At 37.4% G+C, this 27,812-nt stretch overlaps 1 protein-coding gene across 1 annotated transcript; it reads right to left on the bottom strand.

The window, feature by feature from the left end:
* LOC139936453 (uncharacterized) lies at positions 1 to 27,098 on the bottom strand. The gene is made up of 10 exons (XM_071931269.1): positions 27,030 to 27,098; positions 26,287 to 26,341; positions 24,851 to 24,973; positions 23,490 to 23,588; positions 15,827 to 15,934; positions 12,945 to 12,993; positions 11,927 to 12,010; positions 9,382 to 9,462; positions 7,013 to 7,098; positions 1 to 5,986 (listed from the first exon to the last, which is right to left on the bottom strand). The coding sequence occupies exons 1-10, from the start codon at positions 27,096 to 27,098 to the stop codon at positions 5,883 to 5,885; spliced, it is 858 nt and encodes a 285-aa protein (XP_071787370.1). The 3' UTR covers positions 1 to 5,882.
* Between the last annotated feature and the right edge of the window lie 714 nt (positions 27,099 to 27,812).

The raw sequence follows: 27,812 nt of genomic DNA on the forward strand, positions 1-27,812 counted from the left end.
TTTAGGTATAAAAACAAAGAAATAGGGACTTTAATATCCTTGTAGATAATCATTATTGGAGATTATAACACACCTCTTGCTTGTTCTGTATTCTGGTTAGCTGAAACACGGTCACGTTGTGAACTAATATAGTCTATTAGTGATCGCGCCCGCGTGTTTTGCGGGAATACGGGCACTAGTCTTTGAAAATAGTGCCTGGTAACAGCGCCCTCTCTTGACTTGAACCGTGAACAGCAACTACACAACTTCCTTTCTTTTCCAGATTTCTGTTCTACTTCACATTTAAGACTGAGCTGTGTTATATTTATAATAAAACACATATTGACTGGCATAATTCGGTAACTAGTGTACGTCTATCCCCCCCCCCTTTCGGGCCTGTGAGTGGCCAGAAGAGGGATCTATTTCCCTCTTCTGGTCACTCAATGTACCTCGGCGGGATAAACGTGCACTAGTTACAGAATTATGCCAGTCGATATGTGTATACTATTACCAGAAATATTAATAATACATATATATATTGTATGTAATAAAAAAGACACTAAAACTATTTTAAAATAAAAGGAAACTTATTTGAGTTGAAGGTTGAGAATTGTTCCCTTTTGGGAGAATTTACAGTTAGGATCTAATGCACAGGAACAACCCACAAAGTATTGTTCCCAACAAGCACACCATATTTCACATACAAGTAGTGCCATGTCTGTCAGACTGCTTTGTTCATCAAAATACTGCGCTAGTTTACTTCCCAACAAAACTTATCTACATCACTTTGAGCAGGAAAATGATTGTTCTTCTCTTTTTGTTCTTTCCTTTTGCAGTTAAAAAAGATCTGAGTTGACCACAACTAAAGCCAGAAACATAAGGTCATGCTACACAGCCTTATCATTTTGACCATAACACAGAGCCCAATTTCATAGAGCTGCTAAAGGAGACAACAGTGCTAAGCAATTAGCACAAAACCAGTTGCAAGTGGAACATACAACATGGTAGTTTGGCTGATCGTAAGCACACAATGTATATTGCTATGCGACTTCTTGTGCTAGAGCAGCTCTTTGACATTGGGCCTGTGTTCCACAAACAAACAAATGGGCTCGTTGTGTTTTTTCGGTTTAAAATAAGGCCAGGCTATAGACACCATGCTGCCATCGCTGAGGTCAAACAATAGAACAGTGCAGGTAAGCACGCACCACGCCCACCTCTCAGCCAATGATAAGTCCTCATTAATCTCAATGAGGGCGCTGTTTCTGGCTGTGTAAACAGTGAATGAAGGAAAATAACAAATTGCTTTGTAATAATAAAGATTTACAGTTATAGTAAACGAGTTGGTATAGGCCTATATCAATAGCCCTCCATGGAGGTTTTAAAGTAGGCTATGAATACAGGTTACAGGGTCCCAAAACATAAAACGGAAACCCTCAAATTGCTAGTATACATGAAAATATGCAAATCTAACATCATAATTCTCATATGGACAGATGTCCTGACAGAAACTGTCTGGACTGTAAAACCTAACCTACAGAGTGCTTTCTTATAATGTTCTTACCATAAAAACAAAAACAATCGGTGGTAATAAAAATTTACTGGTATCCGGTTAAATATAATAATATAAACAGGCCACGACTTCTGATTGCCTATAGGAATAATTAGGGCACACATATGCAACGTGGCTTCCAATAGACACCACTTGGGAAGGGGAAATATCTAAATAAATTTAAATCATTTTGGGCGTTTTTTTTTCTACAAAAGTTTACACTGATTTCCATTTCCCCCACTGTTTAACAACCATTAGATTTAATCACTTTGTACATCAATAAATTACTTACAGCACTCATGCTAGACTATCCGATTTCAGTAATAAATAATTAGTATAATTCTTTCAGTTTAGGGATAAAAACAAACACATTTTGGTATATTACCGTTTACCTTTCATGTACCATCCCAAAACTAAAACTCAATCCCAGGCAATAGCTGTCACCATCTTGGTCATGTTCCCTGTTTCCATAACAGTTATCAATGCTAACATTCATTGCGCAAACATGGCACCAGACTATTATTTCGTCCATCATCAGTTTGGTTACAATATCTAGTTGGATTGGAGTAAAACCAAGATGGCCAAACCGTGATAAAGGTCTATTGAGATGAACAACTTCTTACAAGAGGACGGTGCAGAGTTGGCTGTGCTATACAATTATCGGGTCTCTTCCATGTTGTTTAAAAAAAAGGATAGCTTTTGACTAGTAGCCATCGTTGTCTTGTTCCATTCCATTGTTATGGATCTTGAAGTGACATCAGTAAAAGGTGCCAGTCTATTTACCATTGAACTTTTTTCTAGTAAGACCACTTGGTTTGGGTAATGAACTATTCAGTGGCCAGACAATTAGGTAGGCCTAGCTTCAGAAATGTATAAGTTATCTCGACTGTAATTTATGACTAATTAGTCTTAAGCAACTCATTAGTGTGAGTTTCCGGGGCGATACAATCAGCACTAGGCTGTTTTTACAAGAACAACTTAATGGCAATGAACACGTTTGATAATTAATCAAGACTTACATATAAAAACCGACTTGGTAACAAGCAATGGAGAGCTGTTGATAGTATAAAACATTGCAGAAACAACTCCCTCTGACACAATGTAGTTTTTGAGAAAGAGGTAATTTCTCACTAAAATATTTAAATCTGAGAAAAACCTCAGGCCTGAAGCATCTAAAAGCACACACATTTGTGCGACAAGGTGTTTTCCCTTCAGTATTTTCTTGTGACGACCCATTGAACCAAAATGTTCACAGGTTTGTTATTTAATGCATAATATGTTCACCAAGTGAGAATACTGGTCTGACAATAACCAAACGTGTCCATCGCCTTTAAAAGGGCTATTCATTAGATATTGATTTAGGGTTTACACTTCACCTATAACTATTAATCAACCACCTGTGTTTGTTTGTAAACTTTCACTTTAATAACGCCGAGTGTTATTCCATCATTGTCAGTGAGTGTAGACTAGACTGGGCACCTGTCTTTATCCGCAAGGATAAACAAGCCTGGAAGTGTTTACAAGCCTCAAATTATGACTCAGGTGTTCAGATCAGGGTAGGAATAAAAAAGCAAATTTCCCAGATTGCATAGACTGGCGTATCCAGTCATCTGTGAGTTTCTATGCACAAATTAAAGAACAGTGGGGCAAATTTTCGTTGGGCTTTTGCCAAGCCTATGCTTTGTCTTGGGATCCGTCATAAATTTTAGAGCCGTGTACATTTTGCACAGTTATTTGACATGGAGTCCGGAACCCGCAACCAGAATTTGAACAGGTGACAGAGCCTATAGAGAAGGTTTAGTACAAGCCCATAAAGCTAGTAAAATCAAATACATTCCTAAGCACAGCAGATGAATATTGAGGTTACCAGCCGTGATGACATGTGATGTACAATACTTTTATCTGTATGAACAGGATACCAGTCATAGATGGTACATACGAAAATGGTAGTAACCTTATTCTCGTAGGCAAACTCTGTTGTGCTTAGCTACTCTCATGTGCCTAAGCAGCTTAACAAAATGAAGTGCAGGTCATCACAAACAATTGCTCAACACAGAAAACATTGCTTAGCAGAGATGTACTACCAGCCAAATTTGCCTGTAAGTTTATGTCAATGCCCCTGGGGTGCTCTGCTATTTTTGCTTAGCCTTTTTAAATTGGGCCCTGGTGACCAGCCAAAGGGGTATGTACATGTATTGTACATTACGGCTGGATGGTTCCCAACATGTTCTTGCTCAATTGAGATTAAAAAACAGAAATAAATTGAAGCACTAGTTTAAAAAGGGTCCAAATCACCGCACACATTAAATGGGGAGTAAGTCCAGTGATAAAAATTATTCTTACATACAGAACATTGCAACATGAAAATTACACACAATTTGTCTAAATGCCTATGTATGGTACAAAATGTAGAAGTTAGGTACACTGGTTCCCAGTCGGTCTATATACAGCTAGACATACAAAGTCTACATCAAGGAATGTAGTATAAATACAGGGTACCAGTTTAGTTAAGATATAGCTCTAATTTTTAAAAAGAACGGTAATCATACAATATTTAGGTCTTCACGATTTGGATTTTCCAAGTAAAAATTCAGCTCAAGCAAAACAAAACAAAAATCACTTATTAATATTTGGAGTCATATTATTACACATTTTCAAGGACACAGTAGTGAAAATGAAATTCCTAAGCCTAAGACGATTTCATGGCTTTAATAGGCCAACTATGTATAATCTATACATTCTTCATGCTGTCACTGCAGCATTGATTTACCAGTAGATGCACATAATTATTAACATAGTATATACATGAATTTGTTAAGTATTAGTGTTAACAATACAACGCAGTAGTAGTACAAACTTTTTCCCCTGTTCCAAAATCAGCAAGGTTTCGAGATCCAACACAAAATAGATTGGTTTTTCTACTTGGATTAAATACAAACCAAAATCCTACCGCTGGTTCTCAAAATCTCCCTCATTATTATAGAAATTATAAAAAGGGTTTTTTTTCATGTTTTTTTTCCATTTTGAGCTTTCACTTTTTTAAATATACTTGTACAACTATCTATTTTCTATTAAGTACATGACATTCCCTTTGCCAACCACCTTGCTGACCTTATGAGCGTATGCTCTTGTTGTTTGAGGGTTGGGAGTCAAACATTCTAACGGAGACACATCCCAATTGGGGATGGTTATTACTCTGACCATAAGGTATCCAGATTGGGTAAAAAGAGTTAAAGTGGAAGGATTAGCTTCTATTTGAGATAGCTTGGTTGATGTTGTCACCCAAATTATCCTGATCAGGAAAAATTACTACTTTGGAGACACAAGTTCTAATCGGGACAGCAGCTCCCAATTGGGAGAGCTTCCCAAAGGTCTCTTGTGTTGGACCAATCCTAATTGGGTGAAAGTACTCCTAATCGGGACAGCAGATTCCAATTGGGAGAGCTTCCCAAAGGTCTCTTGAGTGGGAGTAATCCTACTTGGGAGAAATGAGTCCTAATTGGGACAGCAGATCCCAATTGGGAAAGCTTCCCAAACACCTCCTGAGTGGGACCAACCCTACTAAGGAGAAAGGAGTTCTAATCGGGACAACAACTCCCAATTGGGACAGCTTGGTTCATACTGTCAACTGAGGGTTTCCTGATATGCATGTATCTATACTCCAATTGTTATGAATCTCTTTTTCAAAGTGATATGGCTGGAGTGTGGTTAGAATAAGTGTCTGACACTAACTCCACCGGTCACAGGTAAAGAACATGTATGGGACTACGACAGGTTCCCCATTTCTGCCACGCATTTTATTCTGCTGAAATAATAATTTGTGATTAGCAGATCTCTGAAATGGGGACCAATGTCCAGTCATTCATGAATGGTAGTTAATCTACTTGAGAGACTGATTGTCAGAGAAGATTATTTGAAAGTTTCCTTCAAGAGCAAGAGAACATCAAAGATATTACTTATGCTCATCCTTTCATATTATGCATCATGCACCTACCCTCTTTACCATAACAGGGTCAATTCACTCAGCACTCACAAAGCACACTTCCACATTAACCCCTAATATAGAGTAAAACGGTATCATCAACTTTGTCATGTCTTGTGAAAAAGTCTACCTCTGTCCTACAAGAACTATCCGTAACAAAACCCAACCCTTTAAAAAACAGAGCCCTATAACCAAACTCGTAAAACGTTCCTCGTATCTCTTTACAAAAAGGGAATATCTCGACAGGGGTGTACCGGACTACATTTTCACATATACGGAGATCCGTCTTACAAAATTGTATGAATTACAGTAGTTAAAATGTGGGGGGATTTATTTATACTGGTACTAACGTTTCCTAGGAGAGAACTGTCGCTAGGTGCTTGGTCCTGGTAGCATTTCTACATAGTTTTCAGGAACTAGACCTGTTTTGCCGTTCAGTGTACCTAGGAGCCAACCTTTCTCTTTCGATGCCCTAACTGTGAATTGAAAATGGAGGGAAGAAATAGTGGAAAGTGTGGTATTGTTATTAGGAACAGGTAGGAAACCAAGTTGGCTGCTTATAATAGACCGTATTTAATAACCCCTTTTCACAATGTTTTGAACTATCAACAGCTCTCCATTGCTCGTTACCAAGTAAGTTTATATGCTAAGAGTTATTTTGAGTAATTACCAATAGTGAAAGAAATACAATGCCCAGTGACTAGATATAATAATGTTGGAGCCCCATGAGTGTAATTGAGTGATGGATTTGAGCGCTATAGACCATGTGAACTGTGTTTACAATAAGTGTGACCGTGTACATTCTTTGAGTATTCTGGCAGGCACAATACTGCACAGGTCATATGGAAAAGTTAACATTTCGTGTTATATTTACGCATAAATCCAAGAGTTATGAAAGTAAAAGCTGGACAAGTTTTGAGATGTGCCCCTTTCATCATATCAAAAGTTGATAAGAATTAGACAGTGAAATCTTTATAAAATATAAGGTTTTATGATTTCTACCATTAGGCTGTGTACAAATTTTGCCTGCAGGAAGTCCAGGCTATGTGGCCCTTTTGTAAACATGTGATGTCACAGGTCACATCGTCTATATAAGAAGCCACTACCATTATTATATGTTTTTTGTTTTAAATACCCGCATCACCATGAGATATAACGGTGGAAGAGCAACCTACCCACATTTGCAAAAAGTGTGCTATGTCATTAAAATTAATGACAGAAACACAACAGGAGATGCAGGTTAAACAATTGTCAAATATTTGATCAAAATTTTCAAAAGTTCATGCCAGTAAATTGCAAACCGCTTAGAATTATAATTCTGAATAGGTTGACGGAGCTTGCACTGTTAGAGACGGCAGGCACTAGAAATATCAACTTTACTCTTTAAAAAAAAAAAGTATAAACACAGCCCTGAGGTTAAATCAGGCATAAAACAAGACAAAGAAGTGTTATGAATGGGAATTTTGTAACAATTTTTTTTTTCAAGCAGGAGGGAGACTCACCATTAATTATGATCTGATTTGGAACAAACGAGAGCTCTGATTCGTTGTCAGCATCACATGCATATAACGTCCTCACACAAATATCCCTGTTACAATAAGGATAGCAGAGAGTGGGTTTTTAGAGCAAACAACAAAGATTAGGCAAACAAGGGGGGTAGAGGCATTCATAGGTAGGATGGTTCAAACATGCTCACAAAAAATCTGAAAGTCCATGAAGCCTCTTGCTTTGACTACCTCTAGAACCCCTTAGAAAGTTGCTACCACAGAACTGCCTTAGTGACCAGAATTTGGAGGGCAAATTTATACATCGTGCAAGACTTGTGCGAATTTCGTGAACATTTTTTAGAACAATTTGCTCCCACTTACATTGCATGAAGGAGACAAACTCGCACACTTAAACACGGCCCAATTTCATAAAGTTGCTTAGCAGAAGATTCTGCTTAGCAAAGACCAGTTTGCTCCCATAAACAATGGTTTAATGCATGAAGGAGAAAAAGTCACGCACTGTCACAGGTATCAATTTCATAAAGCTGTTTAGCAGAAGATTCTGCTTAGCAAAATCCTTTAAGAAAGAAATGAGTGGGATACCAGTCACAACAATGAAAACTGTATGGTATTTGGCTGGTAACCTATTTCTTTTACTTTGCAAGAGTTTCCTGTGCTTTGTGCTCTAGGAAATTGGGCCCTGGTCCCAACAATGTTTGAATGAGCGAGACCATTGTAGTCCATTGTAGACATGCATGCCCAGTGATGCCAAAAAGCGCTTCAAATTATACCCCAAGCATTTAGCATAGGCCAACAAAAAGTGCACCTCTGCTTGGAAGAAGAACAAAGTTGCTGAACAGTGTGAGGCTGGCAACCAGCCGGGCAACCAGCCGAGGGCATGGTGGTCTACATCACACTGGTATCCACTCCACTTGGTTAAAAGTTGTGTTACAATGGCTGAAGGCTATCTTTATTATTGACCATTGACCTAAATGATAATTTCTGAAGATTTCCCGCCAGAAATTATGACTTAATGCTTAAAGGGTTTGCTTGAACCATCCTTTACAATAACCTCAAAGGTGACAATTCATTCAGATAAAAAACAACAACTTGTGATACTCCCTGCCCAAACCAGGCACTTCTTGTAAATAGTGAAGACCACTGAAATATCCGCTTTGATACCAACATTATGTGTTGAGAAACATTTACAACAGGACCTGGGGTCGATTTCACAAAGAGTTAGGACTCGTCTTATCTCGAGTTAGGACGAGTAACTCGTCTTAACTTGGGATTAATCTTAAGGTCTGCATGCTACAGTGCAGGGTTGGGACTCGTCCCAAGTCCGAAGATAAGTCTTTTAGTTAGGATGAGTTTTGTGAAATCAACAGCTGGCCTTTTGTCAAGTCCTTCATGGCTTGGAGAGCAGCAATCCAAAGCTTGGAATCGTGGCAAGCCAAGAAAAGCCTTGACAAAAGACTATATATGTCCACACTATGCGATTGAATGATTGAAGATGGAGCTCCCTAAATGTACAGATTGTTACATTTAAGGTTTACAGACTGCCTGCATCATTTCAAATAGAATCTAAAAAACTCGTAAGAACAAAGGCTGTGTTCCCTGGGGTCGATTTCACAAAGAGTTAGGACTAGTCCTAACTTAGGACTATAGTCCTAGGAGATATACAAATTGCATGGATAGTCCTAAGTTAGGACGAGTCACTGGTCCTAACTTGAGATAAGACTAGTCCTAACTCTTTGTGAAATTCACCCTTGGTTCTATTAATGTGTTCAAGAAACTGTTCAAAATAGTGTTTTCGCATGATGTTTAATTTCTCTCTTGTTTTCTATATTGTTGTTTTTGTGTCTTCTTTCCTGCCCTATGGCAGAAGACATCAATAGTGCTTAGACCCATTTGTGACAAATATATTCATGTGTGCAAGTTGTTTTCATCTCTGTGATGGCAAGTTTGCTTCTACCAAGAAAATATGAGGGTGCATCTTTAGATGTTCTAGGGGGCTAAGAGAAAAGAACAAAAAAATAAGGAAGAATCCTTACAGATCGCAAGCTGTTCTTCTCATCTATTCGATGAGCAAATCAAACCCAGTATTGGAATTCAGAAGGAAGTGCCTGGTTCCAGCATGAAGTGTCACATTCACCCAACAGTATTAGTTAACGTTTGAATCTTAAATATGTTAGCAATGTTAGTCTTCAATATCAATACCAGGGAGCTCTATATAACATTCAGTCGGAAGTAACGGCGAGAACGTCACGTGGCATTCTCTTTTCTCTAAGTGACGAGGGAATAGTTGATTTGCTCACAGGTAGAACTTAGGATTTGATTTACTTGTTTCATGCATTGCACTTTCTTCAATCATGCACACTTACTTTTTACTAGGATCTGATTCAATTAAACGTCTAATATCACTAATAGCAGGTTGGAATCCAGAAGTATCTGAACTGCTGGATCTGAAAAAATCGGAGGGTGGAATAACAACAAATACGATCAAAATATGTGGTACTTTGATACGTAACTATTTTGTTCTTTCTCGTTTAAAGTGTGCTTGGGAAGGTTTTTTTGTTTTTGGTGCATGCTGGATGGTGTGAAATCTTCAGCTTTGAACTGATGGAAATGAGATGAGGTGCAGTGCAGACACAATGTGGATGATGTACTCCATAGTTCATTATGACCCTAAATATCCCATTTGGGATACATAGATACATCGATCGGGGCCCACTTTTTACAAAATGAGAAAACCAAGTAACCCAAATCAGGGAACCCATTGGGATAATGACAGTCCATAGGGGTAGATTAGGTATACCCTGATTTGGGACTTTCTCCCAATGAGGAACTCAATTAGACATTTTGGTATGACACCTTTTTGAGATGGTGACAAGTTAATAAAAATAAGAACCTTTAAAAAAAATCTTTTAACTCAAAACCTACTCATTGGAAATGTGATGCATGACGTGATATCTCATATGAAACACAAAAGTATGTATGATGAATTTGTGCAGAACTTCATTTTATAGACCTGCTTCAGCAGAAAATTTTGCTTCACTATTTTCTGCTCAACAAAAAAACAGCAGGAAACCAGTCACAGGCGGTATGTGTGACGTGAGGCATTTTGGCTGGTTCCCTAAATCCTGGAAAGCAAAGTGCTTAAGCTCTTTTCTGCATTGAACTATTTGTTTCTTTGTTCATCGCTCCAGTCAAAAGATAACTACTTTTTGTTCTCCCATTGTTTGGACCTATATTTTGTTAGCAAAACGGTTCAGTCAGTAAGATCAATCCATTATTTCTCCTTTACTCCCTTAGCTGAAGAACTCCTCTCCAAGTAAAATCTTCAATAAAGTAAAGTTTGCGGCAAAGCATTTTCACTGTTAAGGGACCCACAAGTGCAGGTGCATAAGAAAAGAAAAAAAAAGCCTTACTAACGACAAAACTGCCACACACACTGAGCATGGAACCCCGACACAAACCAAGCATGATCACACCATAGAGCAAAGACACCACACAAATAAACACGGCCTAATTTCATAGAGCTGCTTACCCACAAACAGACAGGTAAGGTAAGCTTACCAGAATGTGGAGAATATGGTTACCAGATAAAATGCAATTTATCACGTACAATCTATGACTGGCATCCTCCTAATTTTAGCTTAGCAGAAAATGTCTAAGCAATATTTTTTAGCTTAAGCAGCTCTATAAAAATGGGCACAGGTGTCAGTTTCAGAAACGTGCTTCCCGAGAAATAACACCTATCAAGAAATAACACTTATACAATTATTATCATGAATTCTGATGCAAAAATAATGAATAAATATGAATGACCGGGGGAAGAAAACAAAAATCTACAAATGCAAGATTGAAAACAAACAATTCAGAATAAAAATATAAAAAAATCACAATAAGCATTGGCAAAAAATTGGGAACATGGACAGGATTGGTGTCAAATAAACTGGTACAACAGTGTTTGCTGGAGTTCAAATGGAAGACTTCAGAGGAGAAAACGGGCATCACACTCTCAGCTAATTTTCCATCATCCTCAGTGATGAGATGGACATGAGAAGGAGCTGCTAAGCACAAAAATTTGCTTAGCATAAGATTTCTTCCATGATAAAACAGGATTACCAACCAAATTTCCATTTGATGCATTTTAATTGTTACTGGTATACAGCTGTTGTTTGCTTATCCTGAAAATCAAGCGGAAATTTGATTGGCAATCCTGTTTTGGGCAAGGGAACATTTTCATGCTAAGCAAATTGTTGTGCTTAGCAGCTCTATGAAATTGGGGCCAGGTGAGTTGGATGCCTGCTACCATCTCCAAAGCCTCCCATTGACTGACCATAGCTGGCTTGCTGTGTAGTTGGCTGCATGGCAGTGGTCAAATCCTATGGCCAACACCCAAAGACGCAGCTTTGACATTTTTCTTATTCTTATTGGGTGATATGGAATTTGTACAAGTTTTATTTTTATTTTTTAGAATTAGGGGGTTTTCTGGTTTGAGTTTCAGTGAAAAATTAAAAAAATTCTCTATCATCGTTTTGAGTCTTCTTTGCTAAAATAATTTGAAGTAATTTTATTTGATTTGTTTTTTTTTATATTTAAAATGGAGCTCTTTTATTTGTGTTGCGATTCGACCTGAATTATCGCTAAAATGCTGATTAAAAACAATATAATAAAGATTGAATTTACAGGAAGAAATTGTGACTCCATAACTAGACGACAATCCTTATTCTAGTCATTGTGAACTTAGCGGATTAGCTTGGTGGATTCTTGTAATTGCAAGTTCTGCAGTTTAACCACTAGACCAAGCCTAACCAATGAACCAATACTTTGAAATGACGTAAGAAATTTGAAAAAAAATAGAGAAGGTAGGAAGCAAGGACGAGGGGGTGATCCAACAGAAGGAAAATAAATGAAACTTACTGAGAGGCTGAGGATGAGCTTGTATTAGAGCTAGCGGAAGCACTCTTGATTCGTGTCTGTACATCACGACAATCTCTATCAAATCTGTCAATTTGAGGCAAAAATGCTGAATTTTGATGGCGGATGAAAAATAATTATCTATCTCATTCTTATTTTCAGAATCCCATCATTCCTGCTTCCTCCAAACGATGAAATTACTGCTGAACTTGAGCAAGAGTTTGGACCACAATGACAATGGACTTGTGTATAAAGAGGGTTTCAAAGTTCAAATTGAGTTTTGTGATGCACTCATTTTTCAATATAGAGAGTCCTCATGAAAATCACAAGTCTCCAACTTCATGATAAAGTGGTGTAAATTGCTATTGTATTTGATGGTCTTTCAGACTGAAACCTGATGTCAAGCACAAGAAAAAAAACTGCATCAGCCAAATGGTGAAATTCAATCCCTTTTTAGTTGAATATCATACCATCCCAAATCAGGAATGAAAAAATTATTTATTGCACAAAAATGAACAGACAACCCAATATATTTGTGATGCATTCGATGTTTCGCGATATTGAATAAATTTACACTAGGAGGGTATCAAGTACCTTATTCTAATGGGAATGGTGATGTGTCATTGCATTCCATAATGATCCCAGCATGCAATGAATAGGATCATCAGAATAGACAGCTTCACTAGCCACGCTATCAGCCAATTTTTTATATATATGTTTTGCCAAAATAAAAAAATAACTAAAAAATACAGTTACACCCTTATGTTCCGACACTGCTTTGTTCCGACAACCTTGGTGTATATTCCGCACCCAAACCCTAACCTCTTGTTGCTGAGCGCCATGATCTAGATGGAAAGGCGCTATAGAAATCCTGTTAGTATTGGCCTTAGGGAATAGGGAATAAATCACATGGAGTTTTTGGAACATAGGATTGTCGGAACGTGATTGTTGGAACATAGGATTGTCGGAACATAGGGGTGTTGGAATACAAAGCAGTCACCAAAAGTACAGAACAACTCACATTTCATCTGCTCTTGCCAGGGGCGGTCTTATAATGGTGCTTGGTGCGCCTAGAAAGAAAAAAAAAAAAAAACCATATTCATGACTTGAAAACAGTCCATGGTGAGTCTCACATTTTCAATTATCATAATTTCTTGGATAACAATAAATTAACACACTTGCATATAGAGAGAAAATAGATAAGTGTTTGTTCGAATTCCATCATTGAACGTCAGAGATATTGAAAGTCAATGCAGCCGAAGAGATTTCTGTTGTTCTAAGCTAATAAGCATGCATCAATGTAAGCAGAGTGGGGTTAGCAGAGTATGAAACACATGCTGGAAGTGAAATTCCCCTCACCGATCAGAACATCTCAATATCAATCACTTAATCCATGGTAATAAAACAACTATAGTGAAATAAAAAAAGAAGCATCCCCCTAAAGGTGATCCCTCTGCTGCCGCTTCCTATTTTATATCGTAAACTAAGATGTGATCCCTGGCTAAACAGCAGTTACATGTTGCATGGCTTTTAACTGGCACCCCAAATAAAGATTGACAAAATAAGGAGATCGCCTACTTTAGGTAGGGCAACAATCAGGGCCATATCTCGTTGGGCCCCCTAGGCCCCCTTTCAATGTTGGTTCTCATTGCACGGTCTTCTGCATTCCAGTCACCATTGAGCGGGGGCACGGGGGACAGAATGTTAATTGTCAGGGGGAAGTGGACAGGCAATGTTTATTGTAACGCTGGGAATGGGTGGCCCAAGCATTTTGGCCAGGATTGTAGATAGGTCAGTTGGTGGAGTGTCGGCACAATAATCCGGAGGCAGCAGGTTCAAAAAAAGTTTAGTAAATGTTCTTTGTTCAACCCAAAACATTTACCCAGTTGGTTTCCCTTGTGGTTTATGACTTAAATCCATGGTAAAACAAAATACAACTAAACAACGCAAATAAATCACAACATAGAATTTTCAGTTTCAAAGAAGAAAACTAAAGTTGCATAGGACACAGTTTAGACTTGAGCTAGTCTCTCCCATCACACTACTTCAAACAATTCTGGACCACACATGTTGCCTAATGGCAGCTGATCACCATACAGCAACAGTCACCACTTATTCCATAGATGGATTGCAATACGCGTCATCGACTGCCATCTTTGATGTATTAACAAGGGAAAATAGCAGGCGCAGCGCGTATATGCATGCACTTTTCCTTTGTTAATACATCAACAATGGCCGTTGATGATGCGTATTGCAATCCATCTGTTGAAAACTCTATTTCTACAAACTTTATTTTTATTAGCAGTGATCAAGCTAAGCTTTACGTAGCCCAGCTCGCAGAAAGTTAAACTGGACTCAAAGTAAAAAGCAACTGAAGTTATTTTAAGGCTTTGTTAACATTAGCTGCTACTGCTTGATCAAGAACAAACGTTGTGGCATAGGAGGCCCATAGCAACAGCCTTAGAAACAGCCTTAGCCGGTAATTCAGACAGGGTCTAACTTAAATTGGTTTAGCAACCTGCAAAGACCCATATCATTGCCTGCATCAAACGAGAACAATGTAACAAGTTACAACGACCTATTGTAATGATACTAAAACAAAATACATGAATTAGTAGGATTTGAAACTTTGCATGGTGGAAATACGATATAGAAAGGTTTGCGGTAAAATTGCAGGCGCAGCGCGTACACGCATGCATTTTTCCTTCAATACATCAACAATGGCCGTCGATGATGCCTATTGTAATCCATCTATTGAAAAATCTATTTCTACAAACACCAAAATACATGAAATACTTAAAATACATCAAGTTGTTTAAACCAAATCATCTCTTACAATACAAGTGTTACCACAATCTCTGTAAAGTGATGGTCAGAATAATCAAAATTTCAAAAAACTGTTGATCTTTTTGCGATACTGTGGGTGGGTCGAAAGAAACAACTGAAAATGTAATTTCAGTTTTCAATTGAAATAGTGGAAATCTTAAAGGGGTCTACTGCGTCTGTTCTTTTCCAGTAATTAACAGTCAACTTCGTTTCGATGGCCGACCTCTGTGCTTGATGGGCAAATAGCTGTATTTCCTCTTCTGTTGTAACTACAAAGTTGCATATTAGAAGCCAGGAACACTGGCTTAGAAAACTCCTTGGCTGGGAGAACATTGATTTAGAATGAAGTGCCACTTTGTTCTTCATTGTTATAGCCGCTAGTATTTCAGATAGACGTCAATATTAAGAAACTAAAATTTTGTGTGAGGTGAGTATGTGGGCCAAATTTTTTTCCGAAAAAAACCCCACCCCAATTTGAAACATTGATTATTTAAAAGTACCTCAAAGCTTTTAAATATCTGTAAAAGTGTCACCTTCTACTGGAGAAATAAATCTCTAAGAGACTATGGTGAGGTGGTGTTAACTTGGTGGCAACTTCTTGGATAACAATAATATCCGACATCAAAATAAAAGCAGAAAGCGTGAATGTGATGACAACGTAGTGGTGTAACAGAATAACAAAGCAACACATGTAAGTTATTAGTTATTTATGCAGATTTGATTCTATATGTACCTGGTGTTTTTGACTAAAAACACACAACAACAACCTACTGCAAGTTTTGTAGAGTTACATAGTATACGAATCCGCTTACCGCATAAAAAGTTTGCTATCTGCTTACTGAATAAAACCTTTGATAACCAGCAAAAATACCATGTGATGTGTATTATATTTGGCTGGTGCCCCACTGATCTTTACATAGCAATTAAATTAAGAACCGCATCCAAACAGTTTTAGAACAACGCTGTTCTTGTTAGAAAAGCTTGCAACCATTTGAATATTTTAAACAACAGTTAGTGGCATGATCGGGATTGTTAAAATGTTAAGTTACATCTACCAGCAGGCAATCTGACCTTTACCTTTAAGAGGCTGTGCTAAGTCATGAGGCGGCCTCGATGATAGAGGCATTACCGATAATTGTCTAGTATCCTCGAGACTTCCTGGTAAACATAGCGGTGGTGTTTTACCTGATGAATAATAATTGTTACGAGAAGAAGGGAACAAAGGGAGACGAGATTAGGAAGAAGGTTGGCATGCTGTACACAAACTTTGGGGTCTTTGTAAATTAAACTGAAACTGATGCATAGAAACATTCATTGGAAGTGATCCTTGGACACAATCCTTGAAAGCAATCCATCAAAATATTCCTTGGAAATATTCTTTGGAAGAGATCCTTAGAACTGAATCTTGGAACTGATTCTCGAAACCGATCCAAGGAAAGGTTCCTTGTAAACATTCTTTAGAAGATCTCTTTGCAACTGATTTTTTGAACCAATCCATGGAAATATTCTTTTGAAACATTCTTTTGAACTGATTCTTGCAACTAATTCACGGAAATATTACTTACAAACATTCCATAGAAGTGTCTCTTGGAACTGGTTCTTGGAACCAATCCAAGGAAACATTCATCAGAAACATTCTTTGGAAAAGATTCTTGGAACTTATTCCTTGAGCCGGCTCTTGCAACTGATTCTCGAAACTTATTCTTGGAAACGATCGAAGGAAAGATTCCTAGGAAACATTCTTTGGAAGTGATCCTGGAACCAATCCATAGAAAGACTTTTGGAAACATGACTTTGTCTGGAAACCAATCTTTACAAAGTGTTTTTGAAAACCTGTCTTTAGAACCAATCTTTTGAACTGATCCTCAGAAGAAAAAAAATCTTGCAACAGATCCTTCAAAACATTCTTTGAAGGTAAAGCTCGGAACTGAACCTTAAAGTATTCTTTGAACCAATCTTTGGAATAAATTCTTGGACTTGTTCCAAAGAAGCGATCCTTGGAATAAAGTCAATGAAAGGTCCTGAACTCAAATCCTTAGGTACTATCCCAAATGCTTTGGAAGGTGCTCAAAGTGCAATACAAAAATAACACTATCATTGTCATGTTAGATGAATACAATAACAAAATCAAAAAGATGTTGAAAATTACAATAACAACAAAAGATGAATTCCAATATAAAAATATGTATAAATATGAAACTCATAACCAAAACTAACAAATACAACTTTCACAGGATGATTATTTTGAGACGTGCCTTTCTACAATTGTTGTTTGAAATGCTAGGTCCGATTTTTGCCAGATTTTACCCGAAAATTTAGAGTAAAGTTTGAAACAGCTCTTGTTATAGGCTAATGAAAGTTCTAAGCGTTCATTTAAGGTACTGAACAAAAAAAATCCGTCAACAAGTTGCAGTTAATTAACAGATAATGGTACTCAACTATAAACTTGGAATCACAACTTGAACACATAACATTCACTGCTAACCAGACACATTGCCTAAGCACAAATTTAACATTGCTCATTTGATGTCAGCTTAGTAAAATATTTGTGCTTAAATTTGACCACTATAGACCTTTCTTCTGCAACATCACAGACGCAAGTTATCAAAACCTTGGTTGGCAATGGGCTGCTTTCATGGCAAAGAATTGAAACTCACAACTACTATCAAAGTAGCCACATCACTGATACAACCAATGGGAGACTTTTGGGACGCTTGGTGGCAGCAGACTTACCAGGTAAAATCCAATGTTCTCGATCATGTGCGCACGCTCAGAACTACTAGACCATGGAAATTTACCTGGTTAAGTCTGCCTAGCGTCCCAAAGTCTCCCATTGTGCTACCCAATACAAAGAGTACACATATTATTTTATTCAAGAGTTTCAAGGATTTCTAAATAGGGCAAATTTATGCCAACCCAGTTATGCATTTTGTGATACTCCACAGCACCCATACAAAATGGTGGCCAAAGTTTGTAAGCAAAAGAAAGGTCTACACCAGAATGTTTCTAAAGACTTGATGAAATTACAATGAGAATATTGTATTTGCAGCAGGCTCATTTATGATTGTATCATGGAGAAGAATATGCTTCATTGATTTTGATTAGTTTTGTGATGGCAAATATCAGCAGCCGAGCTTATAGTATTCAATGCCATGCGAGTACAGTCAAATTTGAACCTGAACACAAATAATTCTCTCCTTGCACAAGCGAAGCTATAGAGGGCAGTATTTTGTGACTGTCACTACTCAAAATTGCAGGTTTCCTTTTACGTCATGAAATAACACGGTCGGCCATTTATGGGAAGCATGTTTGTGTAGATCATTGTATTCTACTTTTACACCATCTTTCTACCCATATGCATTTTATAACAAACGGTTACAAACGCTTTTCAAAGACCAACTCGACCGATCCAAGGCAATGTGTTCCTTTAACTTTTCCTCCAAGAAGACAACAAATCGGATTAAAGGCAGTGGATACTATTGGTTATTGTCAAAGTCTAGCCTTTACAGATGGTGTACCTCAACATATCAAAAAATAACAAACCTGTGAAAATTTGAGCTTTCGGTCATCAAACTTGCGAGATAATAATGAAAGGAAAACACACCTGTTTCACACGAAATTGTGTGCGCTTAGATGGTTGATTTCGAGACCTCAAGTTCTATATCTGAGGTCTCGAAATCAAATTCAGTGAAAATTACTTCTTTCTCGAAAACTATGGCACTTCAGAAGGAGCCGTTTCTCACAATGTTTTATACCATCAACCTCTCCCCATTACTCGTCACCAAGAAAGGTTTTATGCTAATAATTATTTTGAGTAATTACCAATAGTGTCCACTGCCTTTAGTTTTTCTGACAATCACAGATAAATGTGAATGTTATTCTATTTAGTTTAGAACCAAGTTCAACAATGGTTTTTAAATGGATGAGATTGTCACACTACACAGAATATTCTGTAGCAAGGAATAAGGGTAACTCTGTGCAAGGAGTGATTAGTTCATTCAGATTTGTTTTCTCTGTGACATTCTGTACACCACCGTGCAGCAGAATACTTTACATACAAGATTAGTCAATTGCAGCAGAACGCATACAGAGCAACATCAATGTTAGAAACAGATAAAGCAACATCAACATGCATGCAGTATCACAAATAAACGAGCTGTTATTAATTTCATGTGAAATGCATCTTCGGGGGGTAATTTCATCTTAAAATATTGATGGGGATGTACATTTTTGTTTCCCTTATTTTAAAACTGTTTTAGAAATGAACCACTGCTGCTGGACAAAAACACAATGTCCACAGACTTACATTAAACTTACACAGTTTGTAGATAATGATGGTAGAAAGCTTCCTTGAAAATATTACTTGCTGAGGTGCTGTAGTTTTTGAGAAATGAGTAAAACAATGTCATGAAAATAATTTTCGTCTCAGTGATCATGAGACAAAAATTATTTTAGCATCTAAAAACGTATTTTCATGACATTGTTTACTCATTTCTCAAAAACTACATCACCTCAGCAAGTAATATTTCAAGGTACGCTTTCTACTACCATTATCTTCAAACGGTGTAAGTTTAAAGTAAATCTATGGACATTGTGTTTTGCGTTACAAAAAGTAACCAAATCCATTGGATCCAGAGTCCACATTGCATGGCGGCTAAAGATTCCAAATGGGGGTATGCTGTTTTCTAAACGAGGACAATTCTGCTAGTTATTGTTCTTTGGGGATTCCTGATTAATAACTAAAGAATGGTAAAAAAAGGTTCTGATTGGGGTATGTTAAATCTGAAATAGGGTAAAATTGCTATTTATTGCTCTTTGAGGATTCCTGATTAGTAACTAAAGACATCTTCAGTTGTAGAAAAGGGTTCCAAACAGTATATGTTATCTCAAAATTTTGCTATTATTGCTCTTTGAGGATTCCTAATAAGGAACCAAAGAATTGTAAAAAAGGTTCTGATTGGGGTATGTTAAATCTGAAATAGGGTGAAATTGCTATTTATTGTTCTTTGGGGATTCCTGATTAGGATCTAAAGATATCTTCAGTTGTAGAAAAGGGTTCCAAACAGTATATATTATCTCAAAATGGGATAATTTTGCTGTTGTTGCTCTTTGAGGATTCCTAATAAGGAACCAAAGAATTGTAAAAAAGGTTCTGATTGGGGTATGTTAAATCTGAAATAGGGTGAAATTGCTATTTATTGCTCTTTGAGGATTCCTGATTAGTAACTAAAGACATCTTCAGTTGTAGAAAAGGGTTCCAAACAGTATATGTTATCTCAAAATTTTGCTATTATTGCTCTTTGAGGATTTCTAATAAGGAACCAAAGAATGGTTTTAAAAAAGGGTTCTGATTGGGGTATGTTAAATCTGAAATAGGGTGAAATTGCTATTTATTATTCTTTGGGGATTCCTGATTAGGAACTTAAGAATGGTTTTTAAAAAAAGGGTTTTGATTGGGGTATGTTAAATCTGAAATAGGGTGAAATTGCTATTTTTTGCTCTTTAGGGATTCCTGATTAGTAACTAAAGATATCTTCAGTTGTAGAAAAGGGTTCCAAACAGTTTTTTATCTCAGAATGGGTCAATTTTGCTATTATTGCTCTTTGAGGTTTCCTGATATGGAACTAAGAATGGTAAAAAAAGGTTCTGATTGGGGTATGTTAAATCTGAAATAGGGTGAAATTGCTTTTTTTTTTGCTCTTTGAGGATTCCTGATTAAGAACAAAAGATATCCTTAATGGTAGAAACAGGGTTCTCAACAAAGCAGGTTATATATCAAAAAGATAAAACCTTAGCTACAGTGTATAACTGTACTTTGGGGATTCCTGATTAAGACCTAAAGCATTTAAAGGCCAATTTAGTATCAGGTGACAAGTCTGTATATCAAAATGACATCATTCGACACACGTATGGCTAAATGACATCAGGTGACATGCGGTGGTAAAATAACGACGTGCTATGAGGTTCCACTTTTTAAGTACGGCAAATTCTGCCACACACACATTATGTGCACGCGATCCTGTTTTGTTATACATGCGTGCAAACTCAGCCTCATGAAAAAGGGGCAGGAGTTCATTCCGTTGTCTCACAACTGCATCACTTTAGCGTCTTACACGTTCTCTCTCTATGGTTTATAACTAATTCAGTTATAATTCTAATCAAACAATATATCTCTCTAAATCTGGTAGATGCCTGATACTAATGAATATACAAGTACAAAATAAAGAAAAGAAAAATAAAGAAAAATACTAGCAAAATTACACAAAATAGCCAATGCAACAAAATACAAGGTGCCATGCCATGCAAAAAGACCATTTAAACTGGTACAGTAAAAGGCAAATGAAAGAAAACCAGCAATTACCAACGCAGTCAATACCCAGCCTTAAGCAAACTGTAAACAACATCTTCCAAACAATGGAAGGAAGGCAAAGTAAAAAAGAACAAAAAAAGCAAATGGACAAAACAATTCTTGACATACTAGCGTGGCACACAGTGTCGTCTTCTTCATTTTTACCGTGGTATGTGTGGTACTTTGGGTATTTCCGCATTTGTATGGACCTCCAGAAGACTGATGTCAATAGCAGCATTAATGGAGAAGGAATGAGTGGATGGGGGTTAGGGGAGAGGGGGGTTAGGGGAGAGAGGGTTATGAGGGGTAAGATGAGGTTATACGGAGGGGAAGATGGGGTTATGGGGAGGGGAAAGATGGGGGTTTAGTTGAGGGGGATGTGGAAGAGATGATTAGTAGGAGTTGATCATGAAAGCGGTGGAGAGATGGGTGGGAAGGGTTGGTGAAATGGGTGCGGTAGGGAGGGGTGGGGTTAGTGAGATGGGTGGTCAGGGGTTGGTAAGATGGTGAGATGAGTTTGGAGGTGAAAGGGGTTGTGAGATGGGGGGTCATAGGTAGGAAAGGTGAGTGGATTATATTATTAGTAAGGAAGAAGGTGAAAATGAAACATTTGACAAATGAGCGCACGGTAGATTTGGAGGTAGATTGGAGTTTGCAAAAGATCAGGGTAACGGACAGGTTGGAAAGCAGCAATTTTTAGTGGAAACAAGATTGAACAGGAGAGGAAGAGATGGCACAGTTGATGCACAAGGAAGATGACACCCAAGAAGAGGTACCCGAAGAAAGAAGGATGAAGGAAGAGAAGAATGGAGTGTGTAGTGACAAAATGAAGAACCGGACATAGGGCCAATAAGAACAATTGGGATTCAATCAGTGGGTCACAAAGATTCATGAAACAGTGAAGCAAACATGAAAATAAACGAATGATACGACAGCCAAAAGATCAGTGACACGGAGCAAGTAGACAAACAGTGAAACACAAGCACCAGAACGCCATGAGATACAGACAGATACAGACAAACACGAAAGTGAAGATCAAAGGTCAAGGTTGCCGAGGTCAAAGTTCGTGTTTGAGGGGAAAGAGTATAGGTCGTAATTGATTAGGAAAGGAAATGGGCCATTCAGAATGTGGGCAAAGATTGGTGGGATGAAAGAAAAGAGATGACAAGTGTTAGTAAATGATAAGTCACCAATGCACACTGTGATCAATACAAGCTAAAATTGAAATGTTTTCGCTCGATGATATTGCAAATTTTAACTTTCGGTTAATCTTTTACCTTCACCGCTCCGTGCTAAACAAGTATTTCAAAACAAATCACAATTTTCTTAATTTAAGATGTTTTGAAGCGAATTTAAAAGCAAAAAAATGTAAGCATGAAACCCGGTTGACTGGGTACCAGTTGAAATGGTTTTAATGGACGACGTCACTTGTTAATTTTTGTTTTTGCCATTTCATGCACGGAGCAGGAGAGCTACATGCTGGAAATTTAATTTTTTTGCAGAGCCAAATCTTTGAAAACAACATGCAGCAATTTAGTATAAAGAAAACATTGGGGTTTTTTTTCTTTCAATTTGTCACAATTGCTTTCAAACAAACTGGTGATGTACAATAGGAGAGAAAAACAGGTAATATTATCAATAACTGTTTACAGCCTGTGCAATAAATAATGGAATATATATAAATAGTTAAATGTTGAAGGGTGTTTCAACGAAGAGGGAATAACATTATAAAATATTATTTGACACCCAGAGAAAAAAGAACTTTGAGTCATGATTGCCTTAGTGTGACAAATTCAATTCATTGTGAAGTACATTCCCACCTAGGTCTTTCAGTAAGAACAACATTCTTTTGAACTTTAAAGCTAGGGTCAAAGGTTGGTTTTTGACACTGGAAGGCTTATTTACAGGCAAATTTATACATACAGATACAGTTAAAGTCCAATGTGAAAGTTTAAGCCGAATACAGTGTCTACTTGATGATAAAAATGGCAAAACACTGTCAGAGTAACTTCGCAATAATGTTGAATGCATCCATAATTAGCGAAGTGACAGGTCGCAGCGTCAACAGACACAGACCATCAGAAATGAATTGTTTCTCAGATTCAATTGTTTTGAGTGACAAATTATCCAAACCATATTACTTCAAAGCGAACAATTTCTCAAATTAATTTATACTACCACCAGCTTTAGAGCGCTACTCATTAAATCAAGTTTTTACAATAATTTTAGAATAGTTACCACTCTATGACCCTACCTTTAAATCCAGACCTTAAAAAACTTAAAAACTCAAAATAAAATACCCCAAATTATATCAAAAGACCAATCATGCTCATTCGTTAATAATATCATTCCATTCGGACTTAATCCTTCTGTTGATTTTGTTTTGTTTACCAAGAGGGGAAGGCTGTCTTTCCTGCAGACGATTCCCAAAGAAAAAAGTGTAAATTTTCCTGATGGAGGGAGGAGTTCCAGTTGGCAAAGAGTCTATTCCTAGGGTGGAGGTTGAAAACAAACCAGACAAACATTTCATGTCTGTATACTACAATATCAACAACTGTTTCATGAATCATCTACTATAACCATGAAGGGAACTAGGTTTTCTTTGCGCAGCACTGGAAAGAATGGAATTTGCTTTGTTTTAAATATTAATGAGAAAATTTCTTTATATAGGTCTAAGATAGATTGTAATGGCTCATATTTTAATTTTGTTAATGGTTGAGTTTTAGAAATGCAATGAGACCCTTTGAAAGATGTTAGGTAATAGTCGAGTCATCAACCCACGTTCGGTGAAACGAAGAGCATCCTGGAGAGAGATGAAAGGCCTCATGACAAAACTTTGCTGCGGCTGATTTCACGAAACGCCTGGATTGATCCTTTCTCGAGTTAGGACGAGTAACCCGTCCTAACTTAGGATGGGTTCAATGTACCTACGTCTTCAGATAGGGAACATAACTCGTCCTAAGTCCTAAGATTGTTCCTAAGTAAGAATGAGTTTGGTGAAATCGACGGCTGGTGTGTGAAAGGAACAAGTCTTTGATAAAGACATTGGGCGCAAAACCTTCCAAAGAATTAATCGGATAATTGATGGCAGTGCATTTGACCAAACCAGCGAACAACCACAGCCGCAATAAACTCTGTGAAACAGTTGCTTGTGGATGCATCTCCTACAGTGTCGAACCACACACGATGTGTTGACATGAGCACTGCCAAACACGCAGACACTCAGATATCAGACCATCACGGTGTGTTGCGGAATACTTTTATACATTATTGCAACCTCTGAAGTAACTGGCTACAAAAAACTTCCTCTCCCAGCAAGCAGCAACACCGACATCAACAAATTGTACACTTCTTCCCCAGAGAGCCAAGTCAGAGAAGACAAATCACTCCAACTACTGAACCAAAATTAAACTTTGACTGTGTCAGAATAAATGCTAGCACCCGGTCACATATAACATTTGTAAGTTAAAGTGTCTAAGTAAGTAAAATTAACTGTGACACCATTTAAAAAAAAACCTCTTCTGTGTGAAGTGGTGGCTCTGCGAAGAGCCGGTTTCTGCTCGACATTTCGATCAGTGTGCTCTGTCTCCAGGAGAAAGTGTCCACTACAAATTTGAAGTCATTGTTAATATTATTGCTCCGTTACGTAGCAGTAAAACTATACCTGGAGAAAGTGTCCCATACAAATTTGACGTTATTGTTAATATTATTGATTCCTTACAGAGCACGCATATTTGTTACTGACCCCTTACCTGTAGAAAGTGAGTTTGCTTTCTTATTGGAGGGCGGTGATGAGCTGGAGGAGTGAGTTGAGATGGAGGACTGGGAGCTGATCGACTCTCGACTGCTGCTGGAACTGTACTGGGGCTCCACTACTAGCGAGAAGGGACAAAGAACACGACAAAAAAGAATCCTGACATTCAGAGACGGTCTGGGAAAAACATTGCATCAAACATTTTGGGGGGAATAAATTTGGGTTGTGATTTTAATGGATGTTAAAAATGCATCGGGAAAAAGAGTAGTATTTGGTTTCAAACGATGTGTGTAAGCACTTTATACTTTCCGAGTTCTTTGAACAAAATCACTTGTTTGTTACTTGGGTGGGATTCGAACCCATGGCAGATGCAAATGATCCTGACATGCAGAGACTGTGTGGAAAAACATTGCATCAAACGTTTTTGGGGAAATCAATTTGGGTTTTGGTGTTAATAGATGTAGAATTTTCATCAGGAATAAAGAATATTATTTGGTTTTAGTTTTACACGTTACACTGGTGTGTGTTAGTCTGTAAACTCTTCCTGAGTTCTGTGAACAAAATCATAGGCGCATTACTTGGGTGGGATCAATGACCTATGCCAATGGTTTTGATGTTAATTGGGATATTAGGAATTGTTAAGTAAACTTTTCTGTGGCAAGATTCCTGACACTTTAGTTTGATTTGTTTGAATGTAAAAAGTAAATCATAGCACAACACAGAACTTAAAAAACATAAAACGATTCTTATTGACAAATAAACAACAGAGAACGGCACTTCTCAAAACAAACATCAAAACGTCAAATGATCTTAATTCTCCATCATTTTGGTACGAAATTGGCATAGTACAGACAATTTTAATAAACATGTCAATGAAAATGGAAAAAAAGGCAAACAATAGTAAAACAATAAAACAAATATAAAACAAAATGGGATCGGAAACACAAACGAAACAAACACTTAAGTTATTCCTGCAAAAATAAAACAAATTAATTGTTAGCAAACTCAACATGCTGTGATGTAGATTTGATAAGAAGAAAATCCTCCCCAGTTTGACAATTATTACAACTGAACATATTCAGTTCAGCGTCAGTTTCACCGTGGAGTCTCTCTCGAGTCGACCATTAATATTCTCTCTCACCTGAAGTACCTCCTGCAAAAAATGTCCTTGGAGAATTGTCCGGAAAGCAAGAATGAATTGCAAAGGAATTGAACAAAAGTAAAGCCTAGAGCAACATCTGGCAGTTTCATGTCCTTGAACGAGAGCATCTTGGAAAAAAGAGCTTTAACAACTTCTTCAGAAATCACATCCGTAAAAACATGTACATGTAACTTGCAAATGGCTATCATTTTGACCACTCTTTTCGCTCCATGAAATTCTGCGGTAATTAAAGAAAGTGATACCGTTTTTTTATGAGTATTTTCTACAAATACTGTATTTTTTCGACCTGTCTGATATTTCATTGTTGATTGCTGTTGATCTGTCATCCTGTGAACAAGAAATTAAAGAGTTGATTTTACAATCTAGGCCTCATTCCATAGAGCTGCTTCAAGTATAAACAGTCGCTAAGCACAACAAAATTATGCTTACCATAAGCGCCTTTGAGCTTGTTTTTCACGAATTTTGATTACTATACAAATACTGTATTGTTATTACCAGATAACGCTACCAGCTAAATTACCATTTTATGTGTATACATTGTAACTGGTATCTTGCTTGCTTAGTTTTGCTGAGCAGAAAAATGTGAAGCAATATTTTAATGCTTAAGCAGCTCTACGATACTTGGTCGGGGGGGGGGGGGGTGTACTGGGATGTTCTGGATTAAAATTCTAATAAAATAATATACAATGATTCTCAAATTATCTAAACACAGAGAACAAAACACTTCAAGGCATAACACATCACGAAACAAATTTGCTTTTTTTTGCTTTTACCCAAGAAACTCTTTATTGCATTCACACACAAAAAGTTACAGGCAAGACATACAGCTCCCTGCATGCATAAAAACGATCCATGCTGGCCACCAAATGCAATGCAAAGACATGCACTAAATACCCACACCACATGCTCACCATTAGAAATTCACACCACATTGGAAGATGCAAAGTAGTGCATGACAAAGCTCATAAAAAACTACTTGTTCAAATATGTAACTGTTTGGATACGCTTCATCTACCCAAATGATTGACCTGTTGCAGAACGCACAGCACACGGCGCACTTAGGCGTGCCTATCCTATCCGCCATTTTGGAAGTCAAAATGAAACAACGGCATTGACTCCCAAAATGTTGGAATGGGTAGACACGCATTTTAATTTTGTGGTAAGGTCGTGGGTGCAAATCCCACTCGAGTGATTCATCCTCTCTTTTTTTTTAAACAGACCTTGGGAGAGTACTGAGTATACAGTACTTGATTCAAATCCGTGCAAGTGTACAACAAAGTATATTCTTTATCCCTTATGCAAAATTAACATCTCTTTATCAAATATTAGCGATAATATTACTTGAAAGATTTTCATTTGGTACATTTTTTGTAGAGAAAGTATGGGGTTTGTCATTTGACCACCTCGCATTAATTTCGATGGGTATTGTTAATCGAAAAAAAGGAGACCAACCTTGGCTACATTTGTCATATCATTTTAAAAAATATATACATTTGATCCCTTTCAATAATTATGACCTTTGAAAAATTTATTGATGGATATATTTTCTTATAATCTATAAAATGTTAGTCATAGTAACCAATCTTAGTGTTTCAAAATATGTAACAGTGTTTCTGGCCCTTTTTCAAACTGTCCTTTATATATACACAACCTAATTATAAATGTCTTTACTGCTATGCTAACCTTCGCGCTTACCTTGGTACTAAAAGCAGTGGACACCGTTGGTAATTGTTAAAGACCAGTCTTCTCACTTGGTATAATATAATAACAAACCTGTGAAAACTTGAGCTCAATTGAG

The sequence above is a fragment of the Asterias amurensis genome, chromosome 4 (assembly GCF_032118995.1).
Source record: "Asterias amurensis chromosome 4, ASM3211899v1".
NCBI lineage: Eukaryota > Metazoa > Echinodermata > Asteroidea > Forcipulatida > Asteriidae > Asterias > Asterias amurensis.